Source organism: Canis lupus, chromosome 6 (genome assembly GCF_011100685.1).
Source record: "Canis lupus familiaris isolate Mischka breed German Shepherd chromosome 6, alternate assembly UU_Cfam_GSD_1.0, whole genome shotgun sequence".
In the NCBI taxonomy this organism is placed as follows: Eukaryota; Metazoa; Chordata; class Mammalia; order Carnivora; family Canidae; genus Canis; species Canis lupus.
Window position 1 is genome coordinate 32194685 of NC_049227.1, and position 27893 is coordinate 32222577.

Here is a 27893-nt window from a genome sequence, read left to right on the forward strand (position 1 = left end):
GTGTCAAGTCGGCTGCCACAGTGTTCTGTGTATGTGTGTGTGTGCATGCACACGCATGTGCCCATGGAGGCGGGGCATAAAATTTATACAACATAAAACTTACCACTTTAAACATACAGATCAGTGGTGGTAAGTATATTCGCACTGTCATGCAGCCATCACCACCATCCATCTCCAGAACTTTCTCATCTCCCCAAACTGAGGTTCTGTCCCCATGACACAGTAAGTCCCAGCCTCCCCTCCCACCATCTATTTGGCTCTCTGAACCTGACTCCTTTGGGAACTTCACGGAAGTCAAATCCTGCAGTACTGGTCCTTTTGTGACTGCCACTATTAGCTTTAAGTGATTTTAAAACTACAGGATTAAGTACCACACACACACAATTTTAACCTAGCATATATTTCTAGAAGCATAAGATCTTTTAAATTTGACCAGCTCCTCTTAAAATGGTTTGACCCATCTTAAAATTTGAACAGTGCTGCTTTCTGCCAAGACCTTGATTGAGCAATGAGCCCTGCAGGTTTTTGGTTATGTTGTGGGTTTGCTCTGGCTCTTGAATCAGCAGAATCAGGCCCCTCATGTGTGGGGACAAAGCCACAGTGGACTTATCTTCTTGCAGGCTGGCCCGGGTGACTTCCAGAAGCCTGGCCTGGAGGGGCTGGAGATTCACAAGCATTAGGTAAGAGGTGAGATCGAGGTGGGAGCCAGCCAGGGTAGGGGGTCATCCCAGGGCTCCATGGCCCCCTCCCTTGGCTCACGTGGAAGGGGTGCAAACTCCACCCTGTGTGCAGGCACGAGGGACGGGGCAGGAATGGGGGGAGAGAACAACGGGATTTGCCCAACTCTCCACAGCTGCCCAGAGGGAGCTGGAACTTGGGAATCACCTCTTCCCTCATTGGTGCCAGTTCCTGCACATCTCCCGGCAATGAGGAGAATTCTAGAATTTACTTCACTTTTACGTAATTAAAAAAAAAAAAAAATACCCCATAAATGGTCTTGGAGGACACTGGAAATTACTGGACATTGCACATATATTACTGCACGGGGCACAGACCCCCGTTCTGTTTACATGGGTGATTTATGGGCTTTTTGGGACTATTTTCACTTTTCCTCTCAATCTGAAGCAATGGCGTTTGGACTGTTATTTAAAACCATGACTGGATTTTGCAATGAAGCCACACATCCATCCCTCTGGTTCTTTTTTAGGCTTCTCTTCTGAGCCTGCAGTGGCTGAAGCAAGAGGTTCTGTTCTTAAATAAGCTTCAGCAGAGAAGAATTCCCTGACCAATAAGCCGTTGGTTTCCTGCCGGAAGTAGGCCTCAGGGGAGAGGCCCGAGACGTTTTTATTCTTGCCTTTATGTATGCTGACAGTGTATGAACACGACAATTAAAGCGTCTCTGAAAAAGTGACTTCACGCCCTACCAGCGTCTGGTCCCTTTCTGCCCGTGTCCCCAGGCTGCTTGGGCCGGGCTGCGGGGTCGGCTCGTGTCCTGAACACTCTCATGTTTCAGGAACTGATGAGGTGCCCTTCTTCTGGCAGATGGCGACCACAGAACTCCTGGATTCCTGGAACATGAGACAACAGAGAAGCGGTGATGCGGTGCCCCTCTCTCAGGCAGCCCTGCCTGTGCTGGTGAGGGCTGAAGCCCTGCATGGCTGAATTCCCAAAACAGTCCTGTTTCTGCCAATGCTGACTCCTCAAAAGTGCTTGTCCACGGTCCTAAGTGTGTGGCTGGAGATCTTACATGGGCCCATTCCACAGATCAAGAGCCTGGAAATGCCATTCCCCGCCCTGGATGCCCTTCTCCTAGGTAAAAGGAATGCGTGACAGCTTTAATGACTGCCCCTGCCCAAGCTGCCTTAACGTCCAGGCCTCCACTGGCCACTCACCAGCACACTCAGGCTGCACATGTGCTTTCTCCTCTCAAAAGCTTTCTCATGGACACCTGGCTTCCTAGGCTGAGGGGTCATCCCAGCCCTCACGAGCCCTACTGTCCCCACTCAAGGCTGAGTGGCAGTGACCCTAATAACCCATAAATGGCTCTAAATGGGATGTTCACACCCAGCAGAGCACAGGAGTCAGGCACACACGTACTTTGAATGATACTTCTGTAGGCTAAAGTGGCTGGGGAATCCGGAGCGTCAATCAGAAAAGACTGTCCTTTATCGCAACTCTTACCTTGAAGAGAAATGAAAAGAAAAAAATCCATGAAGAAAACCGTGGCAAGGTGAACTGGAGGCCCTCTCGGGCCTGTGATGTTAAGACCCTGAGCCCACCTCACTTGCAGTGGAGAGTATAGCTGAGGAAACACACGAGATGAATGCGAGCATAAGTACACATGTGGAACGTGTGTATTTACACTCCTCGGGGCTGCCCAGGCAGGTCCTCCTTGCCCCTCTTCCACTGCTCTGCCCACCCCCAAAACCTGGGCAGACCCCGTGCGCCTGCTCGGCACAACTGCAGAAGCAAGTCAGTGGCGCTGCTCCCCCACCTCAGCTGGGCCCTGCAAGGCCAGCTGCCCCAGGAGCCAGGGAAACTGAGGGAGGAAAGGAGTCAGGAGGAGGAGCTGGCAGAGCTGGAGTCCAGATGAACCCGAGCCACCCTGGGAATGTGCTGGACCAGGTCCGGAAGTCCTAGGTCCCAGAAGAGTCACATACTAGCCACTGGGTACAATTTTCACAGTGTTCAAGTCTTCCCTGCCCCGGGGGACCCTCCCCCTCCCCGTTTTAATAAAACTTCCATCCCTCTCACCGTGCTCCGTGACCAGGCATTACTGTCCAAAGAGCTGGTTTCTGCAGTTTTCTGGGTCTCCTCTCCTGTCATCTTTGCCACTCCCTGGGCAGGGGGCACGGTTACCACCCCCTCTTACAGATGAGGCCATCAGGGCTTGGAGCCTCCAGCTAGCGGTGGAAGAGCCGGGCTCTGAGGCTGGACATCGACCCCAGAGCCTCAGCCGGGTGGGTCCACAGGCTTGGCACAGTGCCAGAGATATGGCACCTCCTTCTGCCAGGGATCCCAGCACAGGCTGAAATGTGTGCCCTCACGCCGTCCTATTCCCAGGGATCTGCCTTTGCTCTCGCTGGACAAAAATAACTCTGGGGGGGAGGGAGGTGGCCTGTCACAGTGACCTCACAGTTTTGTCCTGCTTTCCAGTACAGGACAGCGCCAACCACCCTTCTCTGCTGCCCACGGGCCTTGTGCTTTCAGCTAGAAGGGAGGCTAGGGCCATGTAACTTGTCACACAGGCCCACTCCCCAGAAGGCCCTTCATCCTCTGAGCTTGGGACTGAGTAGCAGCTGCCCTCAGGGCATCTGCTGTGCTACTGGCTCCTGGCAAGTAATCAGAACTTCACTGCTTTGTGAAAAGTGGCCCTAAAAAGAAAAGCTCGGCAGAAGCTGGAGCCAGGCAGGAGGGCAGATGCCTCCCTTCCCCTTGCCTTCTCGGGGGTTGGGTCCTGCATTGGGGTCTGAGGCTCTCCCAGCCTCAGCAGGCTGCCTGCCCGTTCTCTGCCAGGCATCCCCCTAATCTCCTGCCCACCACTCCTTTCCTCGGGGCCCACACTCAGGTGGTGGCAGATGCTGGGGCTGACAGCAGTGAGTGAGCCAGGACGGGCAATGACCCGCCTCAAGTCACTCATACTCATCCCTACATCCCACCTGCCTCGAGGGGCCTCTGAGCAGGAGACACTCTTAGACCTGGAGGGTTAAGGTGGGGAAACTTGGCACCACGTCTGGTCAGTGCAAACAGATTCATCTTCCTGGGTGTTTGCATACTCGCTAAAGCAGCAGCTGGAGTTTTCCATGTTTCATGGGGGAAAACACAGAGCAAAGTGGTGTTTCAGGGCCGGAGAATACGCGAGGAAGGTTCTCCGGATATGCACTTAGGTGCCAGGCTTCTCAGAGCAGCCATCAGTCCCCGAGCAGCCCCTCAAGGCTGCGCCCTCCCACCCCACTCTTGGCTCCTCCACTCTGTACACCCCCAGCAATCTCGCCTGAATAGGCACGTCCCACAATGTCCCTGAGCCTGCTGACCAACCGAAGGCTCCTCTAGACCCAACATGCGAGGGAACCTGCTCTCCTCAACAACACTGCCCCCCCACCAACGGTCACAGCTTCTGAGGGCTGTCCCCATCTTCTAGAGCGGGCAGACATCTGCCACCTTTCTCCCCAAGCATCAAATCGTGTCCCCTTCCCACTGCTGTGTGTCTCATCTCCAGGTCTGGGCAAGCCCTAATCTCCTCCCCACACTCCCCTACAGGGACGCCTGAAGGCCTCCCTCTCAGTCTCAGGTTCTCATTTCCTCACCCTGAAGGCCCAGCTCTCGGGCCTGGCTGCAGAGCCGTCCACATCTGGGTTCCAGCCTGCCTTCCCGGCTTCTCCCCGGGCTTCCTTTGGCCCAGGCCCCTCTGCTGACGCAACCGCCCTACCACTTCCTCAGGTCACAGGCTCAGCTAACTTAAGCAAGTTTGACTCTACCTCAGGGAAACAAACATTTGGAGGCAAGTATAATTTGAAGAATGTGAGTGGCCCTCCCGATCATGGTGCTCAGCAAGCTAACACTCTAGAGTGAGTGCAGGATGGGGATGGGGTCCACCACCCCACCCACTCCGTCAGTCTTGCTGCTGCTCATGGAAGGGACCCAGAGGACTCTGGGATGAAAAGGGTGAAACATTTTTCATGCACGGGGCCCCTGTAGGCAGGCCAACGCCCTCATCTAATGCCGAGAGACGGGGCCGTCCACGCTGTGCTGGACCTCCCAGGAGGCAGGCCGGTCTTCGTAAGGGGTTTTCAAGGCTAATTCTGATTCATGCCTTTCACCTCAGAACCTAATTCCTGTCTGAGACAGGACCCCAGCACACACCCATGGCATTTCCCTGTCCTGTCCTCTCTACTTGGTGGATTCCTTTTCTGGGGCCTCCCAGCACCTCCCTGACCAGTCCTCACCCCACCCTCCACGCCTCACCCAACCACACCCTTCATATGCAGTCTGCTCACTCCCACAGTGACATGCCTGTGTCCCTAGACCGGAGCTGAGCTCCTGAGGGTGGGCTCTGCGTCTGCTGCCCCACTGCCCAGTCATGCCTGTGTGGAGTGAGCAGGGTGTAAAGGCCCCATCTGGCAATGGAGGGTCAGGATGGCATTTAGACTCACCCACCTATGTGTGGATCCAGAGGCACTTTTCCAAGGAGCGGGATCTTCAGATTCTGGCACATGACTTCTGCACCCCCTGTCGTTGGTGGGAATATCTGAGATTCCTTCTGTGAGGTAAGTTAAAAAGGGAAGAATTAGGATTTTGTTTCAGAATCACTAGAAATGGACACTTTAAAACAACTTAAAAAAAAATGGCTGTCTGAAAGTGAAACATTAACCACTAGAAGAATTCTCATTAAATCAGCAATAGAGATTGTGACTCTACTTTCCAAAGTGACAAGGAAAAGCATAAACCATGTCAGAGACCCCTCCCCAGGCTTTCCTCCTCCTCAGAAGGGACTGCTTAGCCAAGCCATGGGCCGATGCGCCCCCACCTTGCACTTGGGGCAGATGAAGCCACTCATGTTCTCCACCACTCCGATGATGGGCAGCTTCACCTTGTGGCAGAAGTTGATTTCTTTCCGGACATCTTGGAGGGACACCTCCTATCAAGGTTCAAAACACCATTTCAAAGTCAAAGCATAAGAAAAAAGTTGGCGTGCTTGCAGGGACGGTTGGTGCAATGTAGTGGGTTGACCACCATGAAACCTTACAGAGTATTCAGTAAGTATCTCGTTAGTGTCAACCATGCACTAAGCCCTATGCTAGCTGCTATTCCCCGCCAAACCTCAAAAGGATAAATGTGAACAGCCAAATATCAACAGAAAACAAATGCACAAAAAGGACCTTTTATGATATCCTCATGTTCTATTTTTCTCATTGATATACTACACCAAGCCAAACTGCACTATTTTCTAGGTTAGGGGAACAGCAAAGTGTGGCCTGTGAGCCAGTCTCAATGTCTGGCTTTTTTTTTTTTTTTTTTTTTTTTTTTAAAGATTTATTCAAGAGAGAAAAAGGGTGTGGGATGGGGGGAGGGAAAGAATCTCAAGCAGACTCTACACCCAGCATGGAAATGGACGTGGGGCTTGATCTCACCACCTGAACCAAAACCTAGAGTTGGACACTTAACTGAGCCGCTCAGGCACCCCTGTTTTTCTAAATAAACTGGACACAGCCACATATGTTCCTCTACATATTATCACTGGCTGCTTTCATCCTACAATGGTACAAATGAGTGGCTGTGACAGGCCATGTGGTCCACAAATATTTACTATCCAGCCCTTTATAGAAAAAGTTTGCTAACCTCTGATCTAGATTATGAGCACAAACAACTTTATAGACAAGAAGAAAATGAGGAATAGTCTAGTTAGATCAAATTCACTTCTGAACTCTAAAAGCTTCTTTTACAGTGATACATAGAGTGTGACATCCAGGCTTGGCACCCTCTCTATGCCCCCCAGGTCACGGTTATCACGGACACATTATTCCTCGCTTGCTGTTGTCAAGTGTGGCCGCACTCTACCCTCTGTGGCTCTAACGCTTCTGAGTTCCCAAAGGTTCAAGGCTTTGAGATACCTATTTCTCCCCAGGCACACATTTGGTTCTTCATCCCTATGAGATTGAGGTACAGACAAAAAGGCATTTAGCTAGAAAGAAAACCAGTATAAACTGGTATTAGTCTCCGTGCTCCTTGCACCACTGTGGTTCTCTCCTTGGTGGCCCTGCTTTGTCAAAAAGGACCCCCAAAAGAGTCACCTGCTTGTGCAAGTGGCTGTGAAAGGCTCTGAGAAGGTGGGTGACCCTCGTGTTAAGTCACACTCTCCATAAACGTTCCACACAAAGGGTGGAACGTCCTCCCATGGCTTCCTGGAGAAGGGCCAGCATCTGCTCCATCTGTTTCCCTCTTCTTGAGCCCAAGGGGGGCACCACACCCTTTTTTCACAGTAAATGTGGCTTTGGACAGGCCATCTTGAGAAATGGTTTTATGTTCAAAGCAAAACTGGGCAGAAAGAGTTCCCATATGTCCCTTGCCCCTACACCCATAAAACGTCCCCACTATCAACATCGCACAGCACAGTGCTCTATTCCAAAAAGATTTTTCCTTTTGGGTAACTCGTCTGGGACTCACCCTTGACAGTTCTGCTGGTCTAGAGTGGGGCCCAAACACTGTAAAAATTCAAAAGCATTATCAAAGACAAATCCATCTGCCACTCCCTGGGCCAGGTGTTCCCTACCTCTGGCCCTACCACTTATGCGGCATCCTGCTCTTCCACGTGCCTCCAAGACACCCTCCACGGGGCACCAGACATCTCACACACGCATCCCGTCCTACCACTCCCCGACCCAGGCATCTTCACATGGCCCGTGGGGCCTGTCACACTGCTGTTGGAGCACTGCATGTGTGCAGTGTCCGGTACCCACATTCCTCAGTGAATCATATAGGCCATGAGGGAGGACAGGCCTATTTCCTCCCTGATGCCTGGCACAGAGCCACAGATAGGTGCTGCTCTGTGAAGGTTTGGTGAAGCATGAGGAGATACTGATTCACAGACTGAGGCCTCCTTTGGTGTGCTTCCTTAGGATTGGAGAAGAGGATCACGACAAAAGGTACAGCTGAGCAGAATAATCTGCTGGTTTCTTGGCAACAATAATAAAGCACATCGCAGACCAGACTGCGTCTATTCACTGCTGGATTCACTCAGGATGACACTACCGTGCACTCTCAGTTTGGGTTCAGTATGGCCTCTATGGGCCTGGAACAAGAGCTGGGCGTTGCTAAAGCAGCAGCAAGGACCACAGCAGCTTATCTAGAATACACCCCAGGGTGGCTCTACAGAAAACCAGGCGGTCTTGGGAGTTGGTGGGAAAGGTGCACAGAAGCAGCACTGCGGGTTATGAGGACTGAAGCATGAGCACAGCAGAGGGGACAGGACCACGAGGGACAAGCCGAACTGAATGGCACCAGTGGTCTTGCCGGCTGAGTGAAGGAAATGTGAAGGGCAATTCTGAGCCACTACTGCTTTGATCTGTGCACATACATAACCGTGGAATGCCTACTTGTTAACAGCAAATACCTAAGATAAAACTTCTAACAAAGTTTTTGTAGATCCACCCTGAGGGCTGTTGGAGCATGTGTTCTGGGGAGCTACTTCCAGAAAAGGGTCTCAAAGCCATATGAGAAAGAAGCTCCCAACACAGCAGAGTTCAAAGCCAGCTCTACTGGGGCACTCACTCACCTGGGGAGTGGTGATGATCACCGCCCCATCGATGTGTGTCGACGACAGGTACTGGACAGCCGAGAGATGTTCATCCGACGTGCCAGGAGGAGTGTCCACGATGAGGTAGTCAACCTCTCCCCAGTCCACGTCACGAAGGAACTGCTTGATCATGCCTAGGAGAGAGAGGGCGAGCCAGTGATGCCTTTTCTCTCTTTTCTGTACTTACAACTCTACAGAGGCACTTTATGATCTTCACGTACACTTGACCTGTCTGGTTGTCATGACTGGGGTGCGGGGAACTATTGGCATCCAGTGGGTAGAAGCCCGGGGTGCTCTAACCTTCTGCAAGTGTAGAGCACAGCCCACCCCTCCCCTAACAAAGAATTATCTGGCCCCAAATGGCAACACTGCAAAGACTGAGAAGCCCTGCCTTACAAATGACACTTCTGCATTGTTATTTTAAGCTCTGGGCCCAATCAACCTGCTAGGATTTCACCTCACTCACATCTTGGACCTAAATAAGCTACTATAAAACTAGAGTAAAAACAATTCCAATGTCACATAGGCTTTAAAGACAGAGAAACTCATAGTAGACATTATAAATTATAAAACAAAAACAGGCTATCTCTACTAGCTCTCTTCAACAAGCAAAGACAGAGGCAACCGGATGCTTAACCATGATCCTCTGCAAAGCCCAGCAGAGGACTGCTGCCATGCTGATGGGACAGGCTGCAAAGGAAACCTGAAGTAGTTCTGCTCTTGGAAGATCATGCTCACGGAGAGAAAGCAGGGTGGCAAACCATTTTTCTTTGGTCCCCTCCAGATAACGGCATCATCAGGACTGCTGAGCAAGAAACCAACCGACATCACCCCCAGATTGTCTTCCACGAACTGGAGAGGATGAAGCAAAGAACACTTAAAACCACAGCACAGGTCACTTCCTTGTCGTTTATCAGAGCTGAAGGCATTTTGAGAACAAAATGATCATGTGATCTTGGGTCTATTCATTCTTTGAATTCACAAATCATTTTGGGAGAGGAAGGGTTATCATACAGGGGGACCTGAACGAGGCCCCCTGGGGCCGTGTGCTAGAGTGCAGAAACCACAGCAGAAGTATGTCCTTAGCTACCCTCGCCTGGGCTGGCAAACCACAGCCTCCAGGGCCAAATCTGGCCCACCTTCTGGCATTGTCCATCAAGTTTTCTTGGAATACATGGTCATTCGCTTGCACATTATGACCCTCATGCTACAATGCTGGACAGTGTATGGCCCACAGACTGAAAATATGTACTGTCTGACCCTTTACAGACACAGTGTGCCAATCCCTGACATTACCTGTGCTCCCTATGTCTACAAGGGCATGCTGATTGTTACTTTTTAACTGATAGACAGCTGGGTTGAGGAAAGTGCTGCCCGCCCAAACCATAGCCGTTCTGAAACCAGGACCCGGAATACACTACCCGGCAAATAAGACAAAGGTGTAAAAACTCACCACTGGAGACCAGCCCGAGCCGCTCTGGTGAACCTGCATGAACATAAACATCGACGTTCACCGATAAGAAATTCTGCACTCTGGGCATACTACAGTTCGTTGTCTTTAAAGCTCCCACTCAATTCTCATTAGAGTGAGCAGCTGGGGGAGAGGCAGCGGGTAACAGAACCCCCCCCCCCCCCCCCACAAACACACACGTTGGAATGTTCTGAAACTCTGCTTAGAGATCTAGTCAGGAGGTAAACTTGGCTGAATTCAAACATAATTTGGGGTCTAAGGTGTTTTACAAATAGGACAAGAACCAGTTGGGGGTGGCTGGGGCAACGCAGGTGGTTGTGGTGTGGGCAAGGCTGCCTCTGCCAAATCTAGGAGTGAGGGTGTTTGCTTCAGTGAGATGGGCAGCCCAGGACCTGCCCCGCCTGTGGCCTGAGCGTCAGTGCCTCAGTGCTGGTCTGCTGCACCCCTGGGAGGAGGGGGCCAACAGGAAGGGTGGGGCCACTTCAAGATTCACACTCTCCTTCAGTAGGTATTCTTTAACAGCCGGCGTTCAACTCCGCACCGCCTCTTCATCGTGAAACTAGAACTGACTCAACTTCCAACTACACATGAGTCTCAGCAGTTGGGCTTTAGGGCAACCTAGGAGCCAAGACAGAAGGCCCATTTTCTTGAAGAAGTCTTACCTCTCTAACAGCTCTAGGGAGAGCTAATTCACATACCACACCAGTCTCCTGCTCAAAGTGTACAATTCAGTGGCTTTCAGAATATTCCCAGAGCTGGGCACCAGTCAGTTATTTTCATCACTCCGAGACGATACCCTACACCCTGTGACGGTCACATCCAATCCTTCGCCCCCACGTGCATGCCACCTCAATCCTAGGCGACCCCCATCTCCTCTCTGCCTCCGCAGATGTGCCTGTTCTGGACACTTCACAGAAATGCAACCCTGTAATACATTATCTTGGGTGACTGGCTTTAAGGTCTTTTTAAATTTTTGTGTCCTTTTTAAATTTCAGTACAGTTAACGTGCAACATTGTTATCAGTTTTGGGGGGTACCATATAATGATTCAACAATTCCATACATTGAGTCCCTGCTCATCACCCAAGCAATCATTCTCTGCACCTAGTTCACCCAGGTCTTAATTTAAAAAAAAAGGGCAACTGGGTGGCTCAGTTAAGTGTCTGCCTTAGGCGCAGGTCATAATCCTGGGGTCCTAAGCCCTATGTTGGTCTCTCTGCTCAGCGAGGAGCCTGCTTCTCCCTCTCTTTCCTGTTCGTGCTCTATCTCTGGCCCTCTCTAATATTTTAAAAATAAAAATAAAAAATAAAAACAACTATCACTCTTCATTCCTATTTAAAACTCATTCTCCATGGTGACAGGCTTAAAAGAGGAATAAACGAAATGACCCGCAGTGTAGAAGAAAATAGTGGGACTTGTTTTATCTCACCATTCAACACCATAGTGAAAATATCAGTGTTTATCAAACACTCATGTACCGGTACAGTCAGTGCTAGATGTATATAACTCATAAATAAACAAACACACAGCCATACTGTGGGTGAGTACTACAAAGTGTTACTGATGGGCACGTGGGCACAGACGTTGGATAGTGCAGCTCTGCCTCCACCCTGGATGGAATCACCCCTTTCCAGCACCCTCGGCAGCCTAGCCCAAGCCCTGAGCAGAGTCCACAGGCCTGGCCTGTGTGCCTCAGGCCACTGTCCAGCTACCCTCCCCTTGTCCCTCTGCCACCGGTCATCCTGCTGCAGACACTCATGCCTCAGGACTCCTGCATTTGCTCCCTTGGCCCATAAGGCTCTTTGCTAGCTTTCCATAGAGGGGTGCCCTTGACCACACCCTTGCTCACCCCATCCCCTTACCCAGCTTTCATTTTCTACTATCTATCAGCTGCCCCTTCCCATCAGGGCTGGGGGCTTTATTTGTCTTGCTCACCACTGTATCCTAGCACCCAACCGTCACATAAAGAATGAACCCATCCGACATCCTGAAACATCCAAGCACCCCCCTACCCCTGCCCAGCCCCATTTCAGTGCACTGCCTTTAAGAGGGACCCTTTCTGGGACTGCTCCCTACAACCCAGAGGGAGTGACCAGTACCTGCATGGACTGCGGTGGTGCCACGGCCTGTCCCCCACCCCACATCACTCTCCCACCTCATAGTCTCAGTTCCCCAGGGGTGACAACAAGGGCAAAAACATTCCCTTGTTTCCAGGGTACAGAACCAAGCACAGACTGGTCTGGCTTTCCCAGCAGTGTGAAGTCTCTGTGTCCTACTTCTGCATTTCGCTTGCTGTTTCCCTTCCCCTCTAAGAAGGCACTGAAACAAATACTTCTCAAGTGGTGTGGGTGAACTTTATATATGGTTCCAAACCCCAAAGCTCACAGTTGTTGTTGAGGCCGGCAGGCTAGGAACACCGAGCTGCTCTTAGCATGGCCGCCTAAAAACACATGGCTCTGCTGACCCCTTGGTTTGGGATTAGCAGTTCGGTGCTCTGGTTTGCTGTGAGGATACTTTCCTGAGGTTCGTACTATAGTTATTACCTGTTCTCCTTCCAAGCCCATTATCTTGGGAATCGATGGCCCACATATATCAATGTCCAGAAGAGCAACCTGGGAAACAAGAAGAGACCAAAGCAGTGATGCAACAGAATATACCATGTTCCAGATGTGCACAACTGGGAGGGGGAGAGGGTTTGAGTTTGAAAGGAGGATGGGGAAATGGAAAGGAATCTCGGGGGAGTTCCAACTTTCATCTTCCAGGCCACAGACACACAGTCTAGAACTCGTAGAGAGAGCTTGGCAAAGCACATCCACACATCACTGACTTCCACACCCATCCCCCAAGTCTGGCGCCTAACTCCAGGGTGATCTTCTGGGCCCAGTGTCAGGCCCAAGCACCATACACTCAGCATTTACCATGTGCCTAAGGAGTGAGTATCATTATCCCTGCTTTACAGAAGAGGACATGGAGGTCCGGAGAGGCCCAGTGACTTGCTCAGTAAAAGCAAGCAGCAGAGCTACGACTAACCTGAGGTCTGGTGATTCCCAACACCGGGGCTCTTTCTGCTACCCCTGGGGGCCTGGAGAGGAGGGCCAGAGTAGAGCCTCATGCTGAGCTCTCACCGAGCCCCACTGTCTTGTGATCCTGAAGGTGAAGGATGGCTTAACCTCAACTTCTAAAATAAAACTGAAAATAAGAAGGAAGTCTAGAAAAGCTCTTTGCTAGTGAATATGCAACCTCGGAAGACTTTCACCCCAGACACGCTGTTTTCTGGGTGTGAGAAACGAGAAGATCTGAGACAGTCTGAACAGCAGAGTTAATATTCATCTTGAAAGCTCAAATATCAAGCATCTAAAGTACAACACCACTGGGTAACTTTTTAACTTGCCCTAAATTAGTTTCTTTGCTCCCAGCAAAGCCCCACCTCCGCTTTTTCACTCTGTACTGTAATCAGGAAGACTCTTCATTCTCCTATCAGCCGCTTGCCTCCCCTGCCCTCTGCTGGACCAACTGAAGAAGCAACAGAGCGATGCTTGGGCTGACGACCTGCCTGCCTTCACCTACAGACAAAGAAGGACCGAGTGCATAAATGACTGCAGACATTCTACCTCAGAGCCTCCAGACTTAGGAAACCACACCCTCACCGTGACCCTAACAGACGAACGGGACTCCCAGTTTCTAGCCACTCAGTCTCTGCCCTTGCTTTCAGGAACAATTTAACATTTCAAGGAACTATGCTCCCCACAACCAAGTAGGTGAATATGGAGTGGAAGGATGTGAGGATGCGGAAACAAATCACGGGCATTCACTCCTGGGGTGGTACTCAAAGAAGTTGTGACATGTCCCCGCTATGCAGACCTCCGAGGGGCCCCGTGTCCTGTCTTTTGCAGACTTCCTGCTGAACCTGTCACTACCCTAAATCTATCCAACGGATTCCCTTTCTGCTCAGGCCAGAGAACCTGAGCAGAGAGCAAAGTGCCGTAAATCTTAACCAGGGCCTCTGTGGAAGGTGCTAGAAACCTGATGAGACAAATAGGTTTTGCCACAGCTCTCTTCCAGCCACAGACTGGTGGAGCAGAGTGCTGTCGGGATCCAGACCTTTCCCATACTCAGCACCCCCAAACATCCCCTTAAGAGGTCATGGAAGGTGGGCTCTAGTCCTGATTCTTGGCACTAAAATGGCTGTGTCACCTCTTACAAAGTGTTTTTGTTGGAGCTTCTGATCTGTGAAACAAGTGTGCAAATCATCAGGCCCCTTCCAGCTCCAAAGTCTACAAGCCACAGGAGCCTCAAACACTCCAGTCCGGAAGCCCCAAGGTGGACCTGTTAATGCTATAGTCTTTGGTGTCCCTCAGCTCAGGTACAACCACCAAGGCTCCTCCTGCTCCCTTCACCACAACTCACACATCCCTGGCTGGCCTGTGATTAGTCGGGGGGGGGGGGGGGGGGGGGGGATGGTTCCCAATTCTGCTCCCTCTTGGCTCATGGGCCTTTGCTATAAGCCACCGGACGCCTGTCTGCCTTGAACACTAACATAGAACAGTCCTGCTGAGAGGGATGAGCTTCCACCAGACAGAAAAGGGATTGGGTGTTTCCCCTCTGAATTTAGGGAAGGGAGGAATGTGCGCTGAGATTAATCAACCAGGCAGATGGAGTCTACGATCTGTCAACATCCCGCACCCTCTGGATACAGCGGCAGTCTCAGTCTTGAGTAGGACTTGTGGGGAAATACACTTTCCTAAGTACAGATTTTTTTTTTTTTTTTTTTTGTAAGCTAAGCTATTGTTGCATAAAGAAAACCAGCTTACTTTGCCATATTTTCACACTGGATGGAGCATTTTCCATCAGTTGCAAAGTCCGGGCAAACTACTTCAGAGCAGAATTATACAGAAGCACCATAATATGCAAACAATTCTCTATTTCCAAGTACGTACTTGTATCTGGCCTGGTTAAAGCCCATCTTCAGAGAGTTAAGATACAAAATAGATGAACATGGGAGAGAGGGAAAAATAAGATGAAATCAGAGGTGGAGACAAACCATAAGAGACTCGTAACTCTAAGAAAGAAACTGAGGGCTGCTGGAGGGGAAGCGGGTGCGGGGGATGGACTAAGTGGGTGATGGGCATGTAAGGCACTTCATGTAATGAGCACTATTAACAATGAATCAGGGGATCCCTGGGTGGCGCAGCGGTTTAGCGCCTGCCTTTGGCCCAGGGCAAGATCCTGGAGACCCGGGATCAAATCCCACGTCGGGCTCCCGGTACATGGAGCCTGCTTCTCCCTCTGCCTGTGTCTCTGCCTCTCTCTCTCTCTCTCGCTCTCTCTCTCTCTCTCTCTCTCTGTGTGACTATAAAAAAAAAAAAAAAAAAAAAAAATTGAATCACTACGTTCTACCCTGAAACTAATACTACATGTTAATCATCTGATTTTAAATAAAAAAAATTATTGTGCGCATACGTACACACACATGCCTGATAGAATGCTCTTTGCTTTTAGAAGCTTTTTTTTTTATTTTTTTATTTTATTTATTTTTTTATTTTATTTATGATAGGCACACAGTGAGAAAGAGAGAGAGAGGCAGAGACACAGGCAGAGGGAGAAGCAGGCTCCATGCACCGGGAGCCCGACGTGGGATTCGATCCCGGGTCTCCAGGATCGCGCCCTGGGCCAAAGGCAGGCGCTAAACCGCTGCGCCACCCAGGGATCCCAGCAAAGAGCATTCTGGATGATACGGATACTCTCTTAGAAATAATCAGTTTTTGGCCAACCAATTGGCCAATACAAATTTGACCCTCAGATGGCAGGAGATTGTTGATTAACAGAAGAATAAATCAACAAATGGATTCTGAACCTACTCAGCACTGTATTTGGTGGGGGTAGGCTACAAACTTGGTGCCAAAGCAGAAATCATCAGTGCCTTTCCCCCACATTCCAGGCAGTGGATAAAGTAATACTGATTGCCGTCATGGACATTTACTGTGCGTTATCTCATTCGCTCCGGACTCTCATTTTACAAGGAAAACCGAGGCAGAGAGCCTGGTAACCTGCCCAAGGTCAGAGAGGTGGCGTGGGCAAAGCGGGATGTGAACCTGGGCAGACTGCAGAGCCTGTACTCCTGGCCACCATGCTCTACCTTGCCCACCCACCACCTTGCCCCAAATGCTCAGAGTTCTGACTTGCCCCTCTGCTCCAAAGTGCTGAGGCCCTGCTTCTTCTACCTCCCTGACTCTGCCCTCATTTGTTCCCTGATCTGGATCCTCGTGGCTGCTCACGGAGAGGAGAATACCAATTCCCATCCGGCTTCCTGTACCCTCCAATGATACCCAAATCACACACTCGGCTGACTATCCTTGCAATGCTCCTAAAGCAACACTCAAACCCTGCCTCTTTGCTTGCCAAATGTCCTAGCAGGTCATTCAAAGCCTCCCCCGGTCTGGCTCAGCCTCATCCTCAGCCCTCTTCACTGGAGGAGCCACATACACATACCCTATCGGTCCCCCTCACAGTGTCCAGGCACCTCCTTTCCAAGCCCAGTCATCTCTCCCTGGTCCCACATCCCTAGAGCACATCTTGGGATGGTGGAGGCCAGATTCCAGAGAAGCCCACCTCAGCGACTGGCAGGCCAGCACAAACAGCTCCACCATTAGAAAATGATCAGAACTGGGCAGCCTGGGTGGCTCAGCAGTTTAGCACCGCCTTCAGCCCAGGGCCTGATCCTGGAGACCCGGGATCGAGTCCCACATCGGGCTCCCTGCATGGGGCCTGCTTCTTCCTCTGCCTGTGTCTTTACCTCTGCCCGCCTCCCCCCCCCCCCCGCCCCCGTCTCTCTCTCTCTCTCTCTCCCTCTGTTCTCTCTCATGAATAAATAAAATCTTAAAAAAAAAAAAAAAAGAAAGAAAAGAAAATGATCGGAACAGAAAGGAGGAATAAGGCAGAATGGAGAGCCTGGGTAAGTGCGAGGAGCACTGAGTTCACCAAGTCCACCCTCCTCACTCCCGAGAAGGCCAGGCTGGCCCAGACTTTCAATCTTCCTCCAAAGACGCACTCTCCCAGCAAGCACCAGTGCTCCTGGAGCCAATCGCAGCCTGCTACCTGTTTTTGTACAGCCCACAAGGTAAGAACAGTTATTACACTTTTAGAAGGCTGGGGATGGGGTGGAATTAAAAAAACTCTATTTCATGACATAAACATTATATGAAATCCAAGTATCAGTGACAATAAAATTGTGTTAAAACACAGCCAAGTTTGTTTACAGATAGTCTATGGCTGCTTTTGTGTGTCAGGGCAGGACTGGACAGGTGCTATAGGAACCATATGGCCCACAAAATCTAAAATACTCACCATCTGACTCTTTACACAACAAGTTTGCCCACCCCTGAAGCAAACTCTAATTTCTTAATCCAGTGATTTGAAAACTGTATTCCTGGAGTCCTTGGGGACTGGGTGGTGTCTCAGCGCCTGTGTGTGTACTGTGCACATGTCAGAATGGTGGGCCCACTGTAGCTGACTTTTTTTGCAGAGAAAATAAAGTCTTATGTTAAGGTCTTACAGTACGATTTCATGCTTACATAGGATGGCTTATCTACTATGAGCACACAACACTGAAATTTAACCAGCTTTTAGAGTTTTAAAATAGAAAGGACAATGTGTGGCAGTTTTGAAATTTCAACATTAGATTAAATGTACCTCTAAACCCCTACTGTTTTTTTTTTTTTTAAGTCAAAGGGGAAAAGCTATTTATCTGCTAGAAGAGAAATCTGAACTGAAAGTCAGCCCTCATATATAAAATTAATTCATTCAAAATGCATGAAGAGAAAACAAATACTGAGAAATAAGTCAATGTATGAAGAAGGCATGAAGACCATGGGAAGAATTGAAATGGGGAGACACAGCTTTCAATATGAACAAAACAACTGCTTTCCTGGAAAGGAAACATGAACAGTGTCCTGAGAAGGGAGAGGGCAGTTAATTGGCAATTCCCATCCTGAGAACAGTAGGCTCTCTAACCCAGGGCACCCACAAAGCCAGCACACAAGTCCTTAGCGAGGTCTCTTGCTTCAGGGCTCACCCTGACAGAGAGCTGGGTTCTTTATTTTTTAAAGATTTTATTTATTCATGTGAGACAGAGAGAGAGGCGAGAGGCAGAGACACAGGCAGAGGGAGAAGCAGGCTCCATGCGGAAGCCTGATGTGGGACTCGATCCGGGGTCTCCAGGATCACACCCTGGGCCAAAGGCAGATGCTCAACCGCTGAGCCACCCAGGCGTCCCCGAGAGCTGGGTTCTAAGAGACATCCGTGGTGCTCTAGCAGTTCTGATGTGTAAGCATTTTTTCCACTGGAATTTTGAATAAAATTTCATTTTACAAGAACACAAAGATGGAATGTGTTCCGTGTTTAAAAAAAATTAGAAAACACAGTATTCATGGTTTTATTAGGTATCAAGTGTAAAGTAAGTGATAGGATCACTTTTCTAAGGTCAATGCAAAATTATCATGAGTCCCATGAATGATCCAATGTATTTTTAAAATCGCAGGTACTGTAAATTTCCATTCCAACTTTGTAGTGAAAATTATTTTTTTCTTCTTCTCCATACCGCATCTTTCATTAAAGCTGAAATCCAGAGAGCAGCTGGATTTTTACTGAGCAATTTGGTGATTGCATGCTCATATGTATACTTGGGTACTAGGTGAGAGGCCCAGTTCAAGGCTTGGTAAATGTTTCCTTCCTCAAGAGCTAAAGAGAAAATACACTTGACTTTTGAACAAGGTGGGAATTAGGGGCCTTATACATGAAAATTCATGTGTAACTTCTGACTCCACCAAAATTTAACTACTGATAGCCTGTTGCCGACCAGAAGCTTATAGGTAACAACTGATGAACACCTATTTGTATATTATACATTGCACTACTACAGTAAGCTAAAGAAAAAATGTTACGAAAAACATGAAGAGAAAATACATTATAGTACCACTAAAAAAATCCACATGTAAGTGGAACCATGCAGTTCAAACCCTTGTTGTTCAAGGGTCAACAGTATTTTAGGTTTTGTAGACAAAAATCAAGGATACTATAAAACAATTTAAAAGCAACGGTTTATAGGGATGCCTGGGTGGCTCATTGGTTGGGCATCTGCCTTTGGCTCAGGGCGTGATCCCCAGGTTTGGGGATTGAGTCCCACATCACGCTCCCTGCAAGAAGCCTGCTTCTCCCTCTGCCTGTGTCTCTGCCTCTGTCTCTCATGAATAAATAAATAAAATCTTTTATTAAAAGTAATTTAAAAAGCATCCATTTATAGATGTAAAAACCATTCTTAGCTCACAGCCATAGAAAGGCAAGAGAGGGGCTGAATAAGCCCATAGGTTATAGTTTGCACACCCCTGGCCCAGACACAAGTAGAAAGTGGCTAAGAAAAAGAAGTCTGAACTTAACAAAATAATCAGCATGCCAAGAGACATTACACCTGCTATCCATTTTCACAGGTAGAGAATCTGATGCATTTCCCCATGCATTTCCCTCCTTCTCTCTGCAAGGATCTAGATTCCCGAGACCAATCCAACTTGGTCTAAGGGATCAGTTCTCTAGGAAGCATCACAAACTCTCATACAGGAGCCTCTTCCAGTTTTTCCCAAGGTCTCACCTGCGTGTTTTCATCCTCTGCTAGGCCGTGGGCAAGGTGGGCACTGAATGTGCTTTTTCCAACACCACCTTTCCCAGATAACACCAAGATCTTGTGTTTCACGGTCTTCATTTTTTCTTTGATTTCTTCTATGGCTACAAAGAAAGCAAATCAGGTGATGAAGTCTCTGACTAAATTTCAAACGTCACTCTTCCAATGGACTAGAAGGAGCTAAATCCCTGGGACTATTTCACAGGACTGTGTGTGAAATACCACCTAATCAGTGACAGTAGTAAGTACTACAAAGGCTATTGACATCATTGACATTTTCTTGTTTATTAGTTCACTTCTCTGTCTCCTCTTGTTAGGATACAAGTTCCATGAGAATAGAAATTACCTGAACTGTTCATTGCTACACTCCCAGCTCCAGGAGAGCTCCACACGTAGTAATGGTTCCCAACCTAGGGGCAAAATCTGCCTTGGGGACATTTCTGGTTGTCACCAGGAAGGGGTGCTACTGGCATTCAGTGGGTAGAGCCACAGACGCTGCTAACTGGCTAAAAACACGGGGTGCCTGGATGGCACAGTTGTTTAAGCATCTGACTCTTGGTTTCAGCTCTGATCTCAGGGCCATGAGATTGAGCCCTGTCTCAGGCTCTGTGCTCAGAGTGGAGTCTGCTGGAGAGTCTCTCCCCCTGCTTGCATTCTGTCTCTAAATCTTTAAAAAAAAGGTCTAACAATGCTCAGGACAGCCTCCTACCCCAAATAATTATCCAGATCCAAATGTCAGTAGTGCCAAGGTTGAGAGTCCCTGACAAAGAGCAAACGTTTATGAGGACCAGTCACAGGTAACTATCACAGATCATACATTTTCTGTGCATTCAACATCTCACTTCAATTCCTTAAAATAACACCATGAGGTAATTATACTAGCTTCTTCTTATTTAAAAAGCAGGTTCTCAGGGGATGCCCAGGTGGCTCAGTCAGTTAAATGCCTGACTCTTGGTTTCTGCTCAGGTCATGATTTCAGGGTCCTGGGATCCAGTCCCAGGTCCAGCTCCATGCTCAGTGGTGAGTCTGCTTGGGATTCTTTGCCTCTCCTCCTCCTCTTCACCTGCTCATGCGTGTGCATGCGCGCTCTCTCTCTCTTTCAAATGAGTAAGTCTTTTTTCTTTTTTAAGTTGGTTCCAAGCCCTACGTGGGGCTTGAACTCATGACCCTGACATCAAGAGTTGCATGCTGGGGAGCCCTGGGATGGAATCCGACGTCGAGCTCCCTGCATGGGGCCTGCTTCTCCCTCTGCCTGTGTCTCTGCCTGCCCCCCATCATCAATAAATAAATAAAATCTTAAAAAAAAAAAAAAAAAAAAGAGTTGCATGCTCTGTGGACTGACCCAGCCAGGTGCCCCTCCTCCACTTTAGATAAGGAAACGGAGGCTCAGAGACCTGAGGACTCTCACTCAAGGTCACCCCGTTTGCAGGACCCAGGAATCCAGCCTCAGTCTCCCGCTCAACTCCTTCAGCATCCTCCCAGCCTCCTGCTTTTTTTTTTTTTTAATTTTTATTTATTTATGATAGTCACACACACACACAGAGAGAGAGGCAGAGACACAGGCAGAGGGAGAAGCAGGCTCCATGCACCGGGAGCCCGACGGGGGACTCGATCCCGGGTCTCCAGGATGGCGCCCTGGGCCAAAGGCAGGCGCTAAACCCCTGCGCCACCCAGGGATCCCGCCTCCTGCTTTTTAAGATCCTTTAGGCGAGTTCCCAGAGCCTTCCCCATCCTGCGACTTGTCCTTCACCGAACTTATCATGCGATGATTTCCTCGCTCGCTCAGTTATTTACGGAGGGTCTCCCCTATTAGCTTAATATCGTTAGGGCAGTAACCCTGTCTCACTCACAGCTGTAACCCCAGCGCAGAGCACTATGCTCAGGAGAAATCAATACGTATTTATGCTAAATGAGTGAGAAAATCGCTCCTATTCCCAAAGGAAGACAATTTTGTCTAAATAATAAGCCCGAGCAAACCCCTAGTTCAAGGTCTATAAACCCTATTCTCCAGCAGCGGGGCCCCTGTCACTCAAACCCCTAGACCCGCCCCTCCTGAGATCCCATTGGACTCCACGCCTGTCACTGATCCTTCAGGCTCCGCCCCACCCCGCTACTTCCTTCTGTGCTTTCCCACTGCCGGTCTCCTCCCGGTCCCGCCTCTTCCGGGCTGGCGCCCTTCACTTCCGGTTCAGGCCTTGCCCCTTCCTCACCTGGGTCGGGAGCCGCGCCGGCTCCGGAAGCGCAGAGCCGCTGGTTGGGGCAGCCCTGACATGAGGCCCCTCGGCCCGCCTGGGCGCTGCCGGTCCCGGGACAGCCTGCGCGGTGACAAGGTCACAGTTAGAGTGGCTCCTGTCCCTTCAGCCCCACCACCCACGCCCCCCTCCGTGCGCTCACCCTGAGGCACCTCCTCCATTCGGCCGCCTTCGACGTCTGCGCGGTCACCGGAACCCGCCCTTACGTATTTCCGCCTCCTGGCGCCCAATCTGACTCTCCAGGCGCGCCAAGTAAGTCTCGAAAAGGGGGCTGTGCGCACGCGCGGACTTCATCAGGTGCTTGCAGGGGGGAGGGGGACTGGTCTTTAATTTCTGTCGCCGTTTAAACTGGGCAGCGGAGAGCATTCATCAATTATTCAGCACGGGGCTCCCGGGCACGGGCGTTTTCCTACGCGACACGTCCATGCCCTTTCATACCCAAGAAATTTGATACCGATGCAAAGTTATTAGCGAAAATAAACTTTATATTCAAGTTTACTCCGCTGTCCCAAATAAGGTCTGCTCCCCCCACCCCACCCCCATCCTGGAGCCAATCAAAAGTCGCACCTTCCTTTGTTCTCAGTGCCTTTTAATTCAGAACAGTCCTCTTCTCACCACCCCTTACCCTTTTTTGGGGAGTGGGGTGGGGGGTCATCTTTTAGGACATGGATACATTTGGATATGGTGTAGGCCAATTACCTTATAGAAAACCCGCCCCAGTATCTTAATTTGTCTGATTCCCTGCCTCATGATTAGATTCAGGTTAAGACATTCTGGCAGAAGGTACTTGACCGATGTGTACAACTGTTGTGCCACGGCCAGAGGCACAGGACACCAGTGGGTCCCATCCTCGACCACTTGGTGAAGGTGGCATCCGTCCCACCTCTGCATCGGATGGTCCGCTTTTCCGTTTGTGACGAAGAAAGAATCTGAAGCGATTCGTTGAGATCATGGGAGTATCCTGTTCGTCAGCCTTGCACTCAGCCTCATTCCGGCCTGAATCCGTTCTAGCAGTGTTTCCAGAATTGTGCCTTCGGATGAGAACACAATGTTTGAACTTCCTTCCTCAGGTCACACAGCTCCTAGCGAGGGAGCCAGAGTGATGAACCTGGGCTGTCATCCGGGATACGCGGTGCCAAGTGGCCGTGTGCGAGGTGCTGGCGCCACCAAACCGCCCCGAGTCCTGTCGTCCTGGCACCTAGCCTGGTTGGGGCAGCGGATGACGAAGCAGGTAACTACAGCTTTACAAAGGCTACGACACGAGACAACCAGGGCGATTCCTTAAAGCCGAGGGAGGGACGGGGTGGCGGTGGGGAGGACATATGGTATTTCAGACAGAATGAACCAGCATGAACAAGCCCAGGGGTCAGAGCGGTCAGAGAGGAATTCACCCGCAGGGACTTTTGTGACCTCCAGTTTGCAGGTAGGAAGACAGGGTCACCAAGAATGACTTGCCCAAGGTCTCAGAGCTGGTAAGCAGCACAGCTGGGGTGCCAGGAAACTCTGATGTAGGGCCTGGGCTCTTGACCACTATGCTGTACACTGGGAGCAGGATGCACATTATCCTCCTTTCACTGAAGAAAGTGAGGCTCAGAGAGGTTAAGCAGCTTGCTCAGGGTCTCACAGCCAGAAGGCTCCACCCAACTCTCCTGACCATAGGCTCTTTCCTCCCCACCCTCCCAGCCACACAGTAGAGACCCGAGGCCTGCCCGCTTCATGTCCTTCTGAGGTCCCCGCAGACATTTCCGGCATGTTCCCGCCAGCTGTCTTCAGCAGCAGTGCCACATTAGAGCCCCGCAGTCTCTGATTACCCAGGCGACCCTCCCACTCAGCGAGTCTGTCTCCTCAGTAGCAGGGAAGAAAGATCTTCCATTCTTCAGTCTCTCCCTCACTACGCACTCCTCCCCACAAGGCTGTAAACGATCACATTCTACACTAAGAAATAAAATCGAATAAGCCTCCCCTCAGCTTTGCTCCCATCTCTCTCCCACCGTCCCCGGCCAAACTCCTGTCTCACCTGGGATAGAATTTTCCACCTGTGGTCGTGCGAGCAGTAGGGCAGGCACGAGGCTGCAGAGCAGATTCCCAGGCCCATCCTGACCTCCTGAGTCAGAAACTCAAGGGCTGGGCCAGGGAATGCGCATCTTTACACTCTCACCAGATAGCAGTTCTGTTCACTAAAGTTTGAGAACCACTTCTGAAGAGGGGTGCGCCTCGAGACTCTGTCCGTGGCCCACTCGTAGGCACACTTTCCACATCCTTCTGGGGTGAGCAGCTTTAGGTCCATGGCGTCATCCACTATCCATCATGAAGTTCCAGCCCCGCTCTTCCTAGTTCAGCCGCCACCTGGTGGATTTTACCACGTGGGTGCCTCTCCGGCCTAACACTCCTCTAGCCACAACTCCTTCCTCAAACCCTATTCCTCCTTCTGGAATTCTTATCTTAGAGAATGCTACTGCTCTACGAACTCGAGTCCAGAGTCTAAGCATCAGCCTTGCTTCCTTCTCACCATCTCCCCTGTAGCAAGTTAGCAACTCCCCGTAACAAGTCACCCCCATGTATATATATGTTCATAGTGGTTAAAACAACAGTGGTTTGTTATTTCTCAGGAGTCCTCTGGTTTTATCTGGGCTCACTCACGTGGCACCGTCCACAGGGGAATTGAGTAGGAGATTCTCATTTTCACGTGTGCCTTAGTTTCCCTCCATGTGGCCACTGTCTCTCCACGTGGTCTCCAATCATTCAGTGGTCTAGCCTGAGCACCTTTATGTGGCAGCTGGACAAGGTCACTTTCTCACATTGTACTGGTCAAAACAAGTCACGGGGCAGCCAGAGGCCACATGTAGATGGATGAAGTGGCAGGCATGTGTAGCAGTGGCGGTAAAGGCTGGTGGCCGTGGCTGTAAACAGTCACGATAACCCCCCCCCCAACCAAGTCCAATCAGGCATCAAGTCCTGTGGTTTCACCTCTGTGATGTGATGCTGTAGTTGCCCAAGTGGCCCCAACTCCTCACCCCTCTCCTGTGTGCAGAGCCTCTGTTCTACCCCAGACGCAAGGCTCAGGCATGTGACTTACTTTGCTAAGGAGACGTTAGCCAGTGTGACCTAACAAAAAACAAGTACTTGCCTGTTTTTGCTTTCTTTGCTTTCCTCTCTGCCATCATGAGGGGAACATCTCTAGGCTAGCCCGCAGAAGGGAAGACATATGGTGTAGAGCCGGGCCACCTGGTGGTCCCAGACAAGCCCATTCCAAACCAGTGACCCTGAGACAACAGGGAGACTCCAGCCAAGTGGTGCAGAGCCACCTCTCCAGACCCACAGGCAACCACCAGGTGTGTGAGTGAGTCTAGAAGAACCATCCAGCCAACCCACAGACACATGAGCTAAATAAACACTTATTATCTTAAGTTCCCAAGTCTGGGGTGGCAACAGACAGCTGACACTGCATGACACCATCACCCTGCTGCCTTCCTCTGGACCCTCATTCCCCTGGGCCTGCAGTACTTTCCTAGCAGCCCCGCTAGGCTCTGCTGCCAGGACAAACATCCCGCAGACTGCAGAGGCTCAAGGCAGCAGAGATCATTTTTGGCTCCGGCTACTTGGACAGCTTCGTTGGCAGAGACCTGCTCGCCATTCCTCGGGGATCCAGGAGACAACGGCCCTGCCATCTCCAGTTGCCACTGAATGCAGGCTTCAAGGGAGAGCGTGTGATTTGTACAATGCTGCTTAAATGCTTCCAGCCAGGATCGACCCCTCATCACATACTTTCCATCAGGATAATCGGCCACACGGTCACACCCAAAAAAGGTTCCCCAGGGGGTTTGTCTGCCACATGTCTTAGGGTCCTTTCCCCTCACAGTTCAGCCTGGGTCACTCTGCTACCTGCGTACCTTCAACAGCTCCCTATGGCCAGGTTCACAACAATCTGGACATGGTTTTCGGTGCCCGCCCCCGGCCCATTTGACCCCTCCGGCCCCATAGCTGTGTGCCACTGTGCGTGCCAGGCTCTAAAACTGAACAGCGGACATTTCCCTGGCACGCCAGCCATTATCCTGGCTCACACGGGTCCTTTGTCCTGACTGTCCTCCCTGCCGACCCTCCTCTGACAGGTCACCTCTCTGCATCATCCCATGGAAGCAGGTGCTAATGGCCTGTGGAATCCGCGGCCTTCTTTCCTGAACACGGCGGCGTGTTCCAGAAGTCGGAGCCCAGTTTGCTGTATTTAGCAGCGTGGAAAAGTGTGAACGCCGCAAACTGAACCAGACCCAGCATTTGAAGAAGTCTGTTTACCTCTCCTTTACATTTATTTAGTTTGGGGAGTTTGATAGGTTTTAAATTTAAAATTGTTATTTCTGTCCCCCCGATTAAAGGTGGCAGCGACTAAAAGCTACAAAGCGAGAGCTGGAAATGTTGTCGTTGCAAATGTGGAAACCTTACTAAGTGCCAAAAGATTTAATTAGCTACATTTTTAAGTGCTTTTAAAAATAAGTTTGTGAAAGTAGAGACACAGCAGAAAGATCAGTGGTTGCCAGGGCCTGGGGGAGGCAGAGGCGGAGGGATGACTGGACAAAGCGCAGGGGATTTTCAGGGCAGGGAAACTATCCTGATGCCGTGGTGCTGAAGACTTGACGTTATGCGTGCGTCAAGGCTCACAGAGCCTACACCACCAAGAGTGAACTCTGACTTGCGCCAGGGATTTTAGTTACTGAAAACGAATCGCTATCATGGTTCATCCACTGTAACAGATGACCACACCAACGCCAGAGGTTAATAATGGGGGTAATCGGGGTGGGGGAGGTAAAGAGGGAATATTCGGGAACTCTCTGAACTTCCTGATACATTTTTCCGTATGGCTAAAACGGCTTTAAAAAGTAGTTTTTCTATTTATTTATTTATTTATTTATTTATTTATTTATTTATTATTATTTATTTATTTATTTATTTATTTATTTATTTATTTATTTATTATTTATTTATTCACAGAGACCCAGAGAGAGAGAGAGAGAGGCAGAGACACAGGCAGAGGGAGAAGCAGGCTCCATGCAGGGAGCCCGTCGTGGGACTCGATCCGGGGTCTCCAGGATCACGCCCTGGGCCGCAGACGGCGCTAAACTGCTGCACCACCGGGGCTGCCCTTTTTTGTTTGTTTGTTTTTAATTTAAAGTTTGTTTATGCTTCTCAAGTTATTAGACCTTAAATGTGGAGTTAGGGTGCTAGGTCACCTGTAGCTTGCACTTCTCGAGGCAGCTGCATGTTATGATCCCCTAGGGGACCTTATGCTAGGGACCTAGTCCCCCACAATTAGTTAAGTTAGACCCTTGGGCATGGGGCTTTGGCACATAAAGAAGCTCTCAACCCAGTTTCCAATGTGAGGGGTGTGGTTTCTCTGAACAGACAATGCTGAGGATGCCAGCCAAGTGCCCTACAATTCAGCTGGGTCCCTTGATTCTGACGCTATTTTGCCTAGAGATAGTGATCAATTCTACAGGTTACAGGCTCAATTTTACAGGGCTGCCCCACCGCCCACCCCCGACATTATATGTCATTTGCAAATCCAGGTTGTCACCGGTGTTTTTGTCTGCCCAGCTGTAGGTTGGGGGTTCGGTGACCCCCTCCTTGGGCTGCAGATGCCTGTCAAAAGTCCAGATTGTTCTCTCTGACCGAGTGGCTACAAAATCAGTTTTCCATGATCTCCCCACCCCCTTTGGATTCGGTTAACTTGCTAGAGTGACCCACAGAACTCAGAAAAACTTTCCACTTACCAGATTACCGTTTTTGCTATAAAAGGATATAATTCAGGACCAGGCAGGTGGAAGAGATGCATAAGGCAATGTTACAGGGAGAGGGTACAGGGCTCCCATGCCCTCACTAGGCACGACACTCTCCCTAAACTCCCATAGGTTCACCACACTGGAAGCTCTTCAAACGCTGTCCTTATAGGTTTTATGGAGGTTTCATTACACAGGCACACTTGATTAAATCATTGGCCACCTGGTGATTGGCTCAACCTCCAGGCCCTGGGAGGTCAGGTGGGGGTGGGGGGGTTGGGGGTGCGGAGGGACTGAATATTCCATCCCTCCAATCAGGAGGTTGATTCCCTGGCAACCAGCCCCTGTCCATGCAGTCGCCTTATTAACATAACAAGATACACCTTACTCACTCTGAAATTGCCAGAGTTTTAGCTTTGTGTCGATGATGAGGAGCAAGA

General features: G+C 50.0%; 2 protein-coding genes and 1 long non-coding RNA gene across 4 annotated transcripts in view; 2 read left to right on the forward strand and 1 right to left on the reverse strand.

Annotated features, from left to right (window-relative positions):
- Positions 1 to 2753, forward strand: part of TVP23A (trans-golgi network vesicle protein 23 homolog A) — a 31752-nt gene extending 28999 nt beyond the window's left edge. The window contains exons 7-8 of the mRNA XM_038540395.1: positions 621 to 680; positions 1208 to 2753. Of these exons, the coding sequence (XP_038396323.1) occupies positions 621 to 680 (60 nt within the window). The 3' untranslated portion in view covers positions 1208 to 2753. The remainder of the gene's footprint in view (positions 1 to 620; positions 681 to 1207) is intronic.
- Positions 115 to 21959, reverse strand: NUBP1 (nucleotide binding protein 1). The gene is made up of 11 exons (XM_038540394.1): positions 21828 to 21959; positions 21644 to 21748; positions 19404 to 19537; positions 12307 to 12375; positions 9747 to 9779; positions 9055 to 9145; positions 8273 to 8427; positions 5528 to 5638; positions 5158 to 5260; positions 2098 to 2181; positions 115 to 1568 (listed from the first exon to the last, which is right to left on the reverse strand). Exons 1-11 carry the CDS (start codon positions 21844 to 21846, stop codon positions 1510 to 1512), a joined length of 963 nt encoding a protein of 320 aa, XP_038396322.1. The 5' UTR covers positions 21847 to 21959; the 3' UTR covers positions 115 to 1509.
- LOC102153141 lies at positions 21620 to 26728 on the forward strand. 2 transcript variants are annotated; one of them, XR_005360917.1, is made up of 4 exons: positions 21620 to 21937; positions 22756 to 22916; positions 25795 to 25965; positions 26669 to 26728. It is a non-coding gene; the product is annotated as an uncharacterized LOC102153141 (long non-coding RNA). The 2 variants fall into 2 exon arrangements; XR_005360916.1 differs by lacking the exon at positions 26669 to 26728 and having other exon boundaries at positions 25795 to 26075.
- The last annotated feature ends 1165 nt before the right edge of the window (positions 26729 to 27893 follow it).

Excerpts from the sequence above, each read along its gene's own strand:
- NUBP1 (XM_038540394.1), bottom strand. Across the intron at positions 9,780-12,306 it reads TGGGCTTGGAAGGAGAACAG|GTTCACCAGAGCGGCTCGGG; the intron begins GTAATAACTATA and ends ATGTTCATGCAG. Across the intron at positions 5,261-5,527 it reads TCATCTGCCCCAAGTGCAAG|AAGGAATCTCAGATATTCCC; the intron begins GTGGGGGCGCAT and ends CTTACCTCACAG.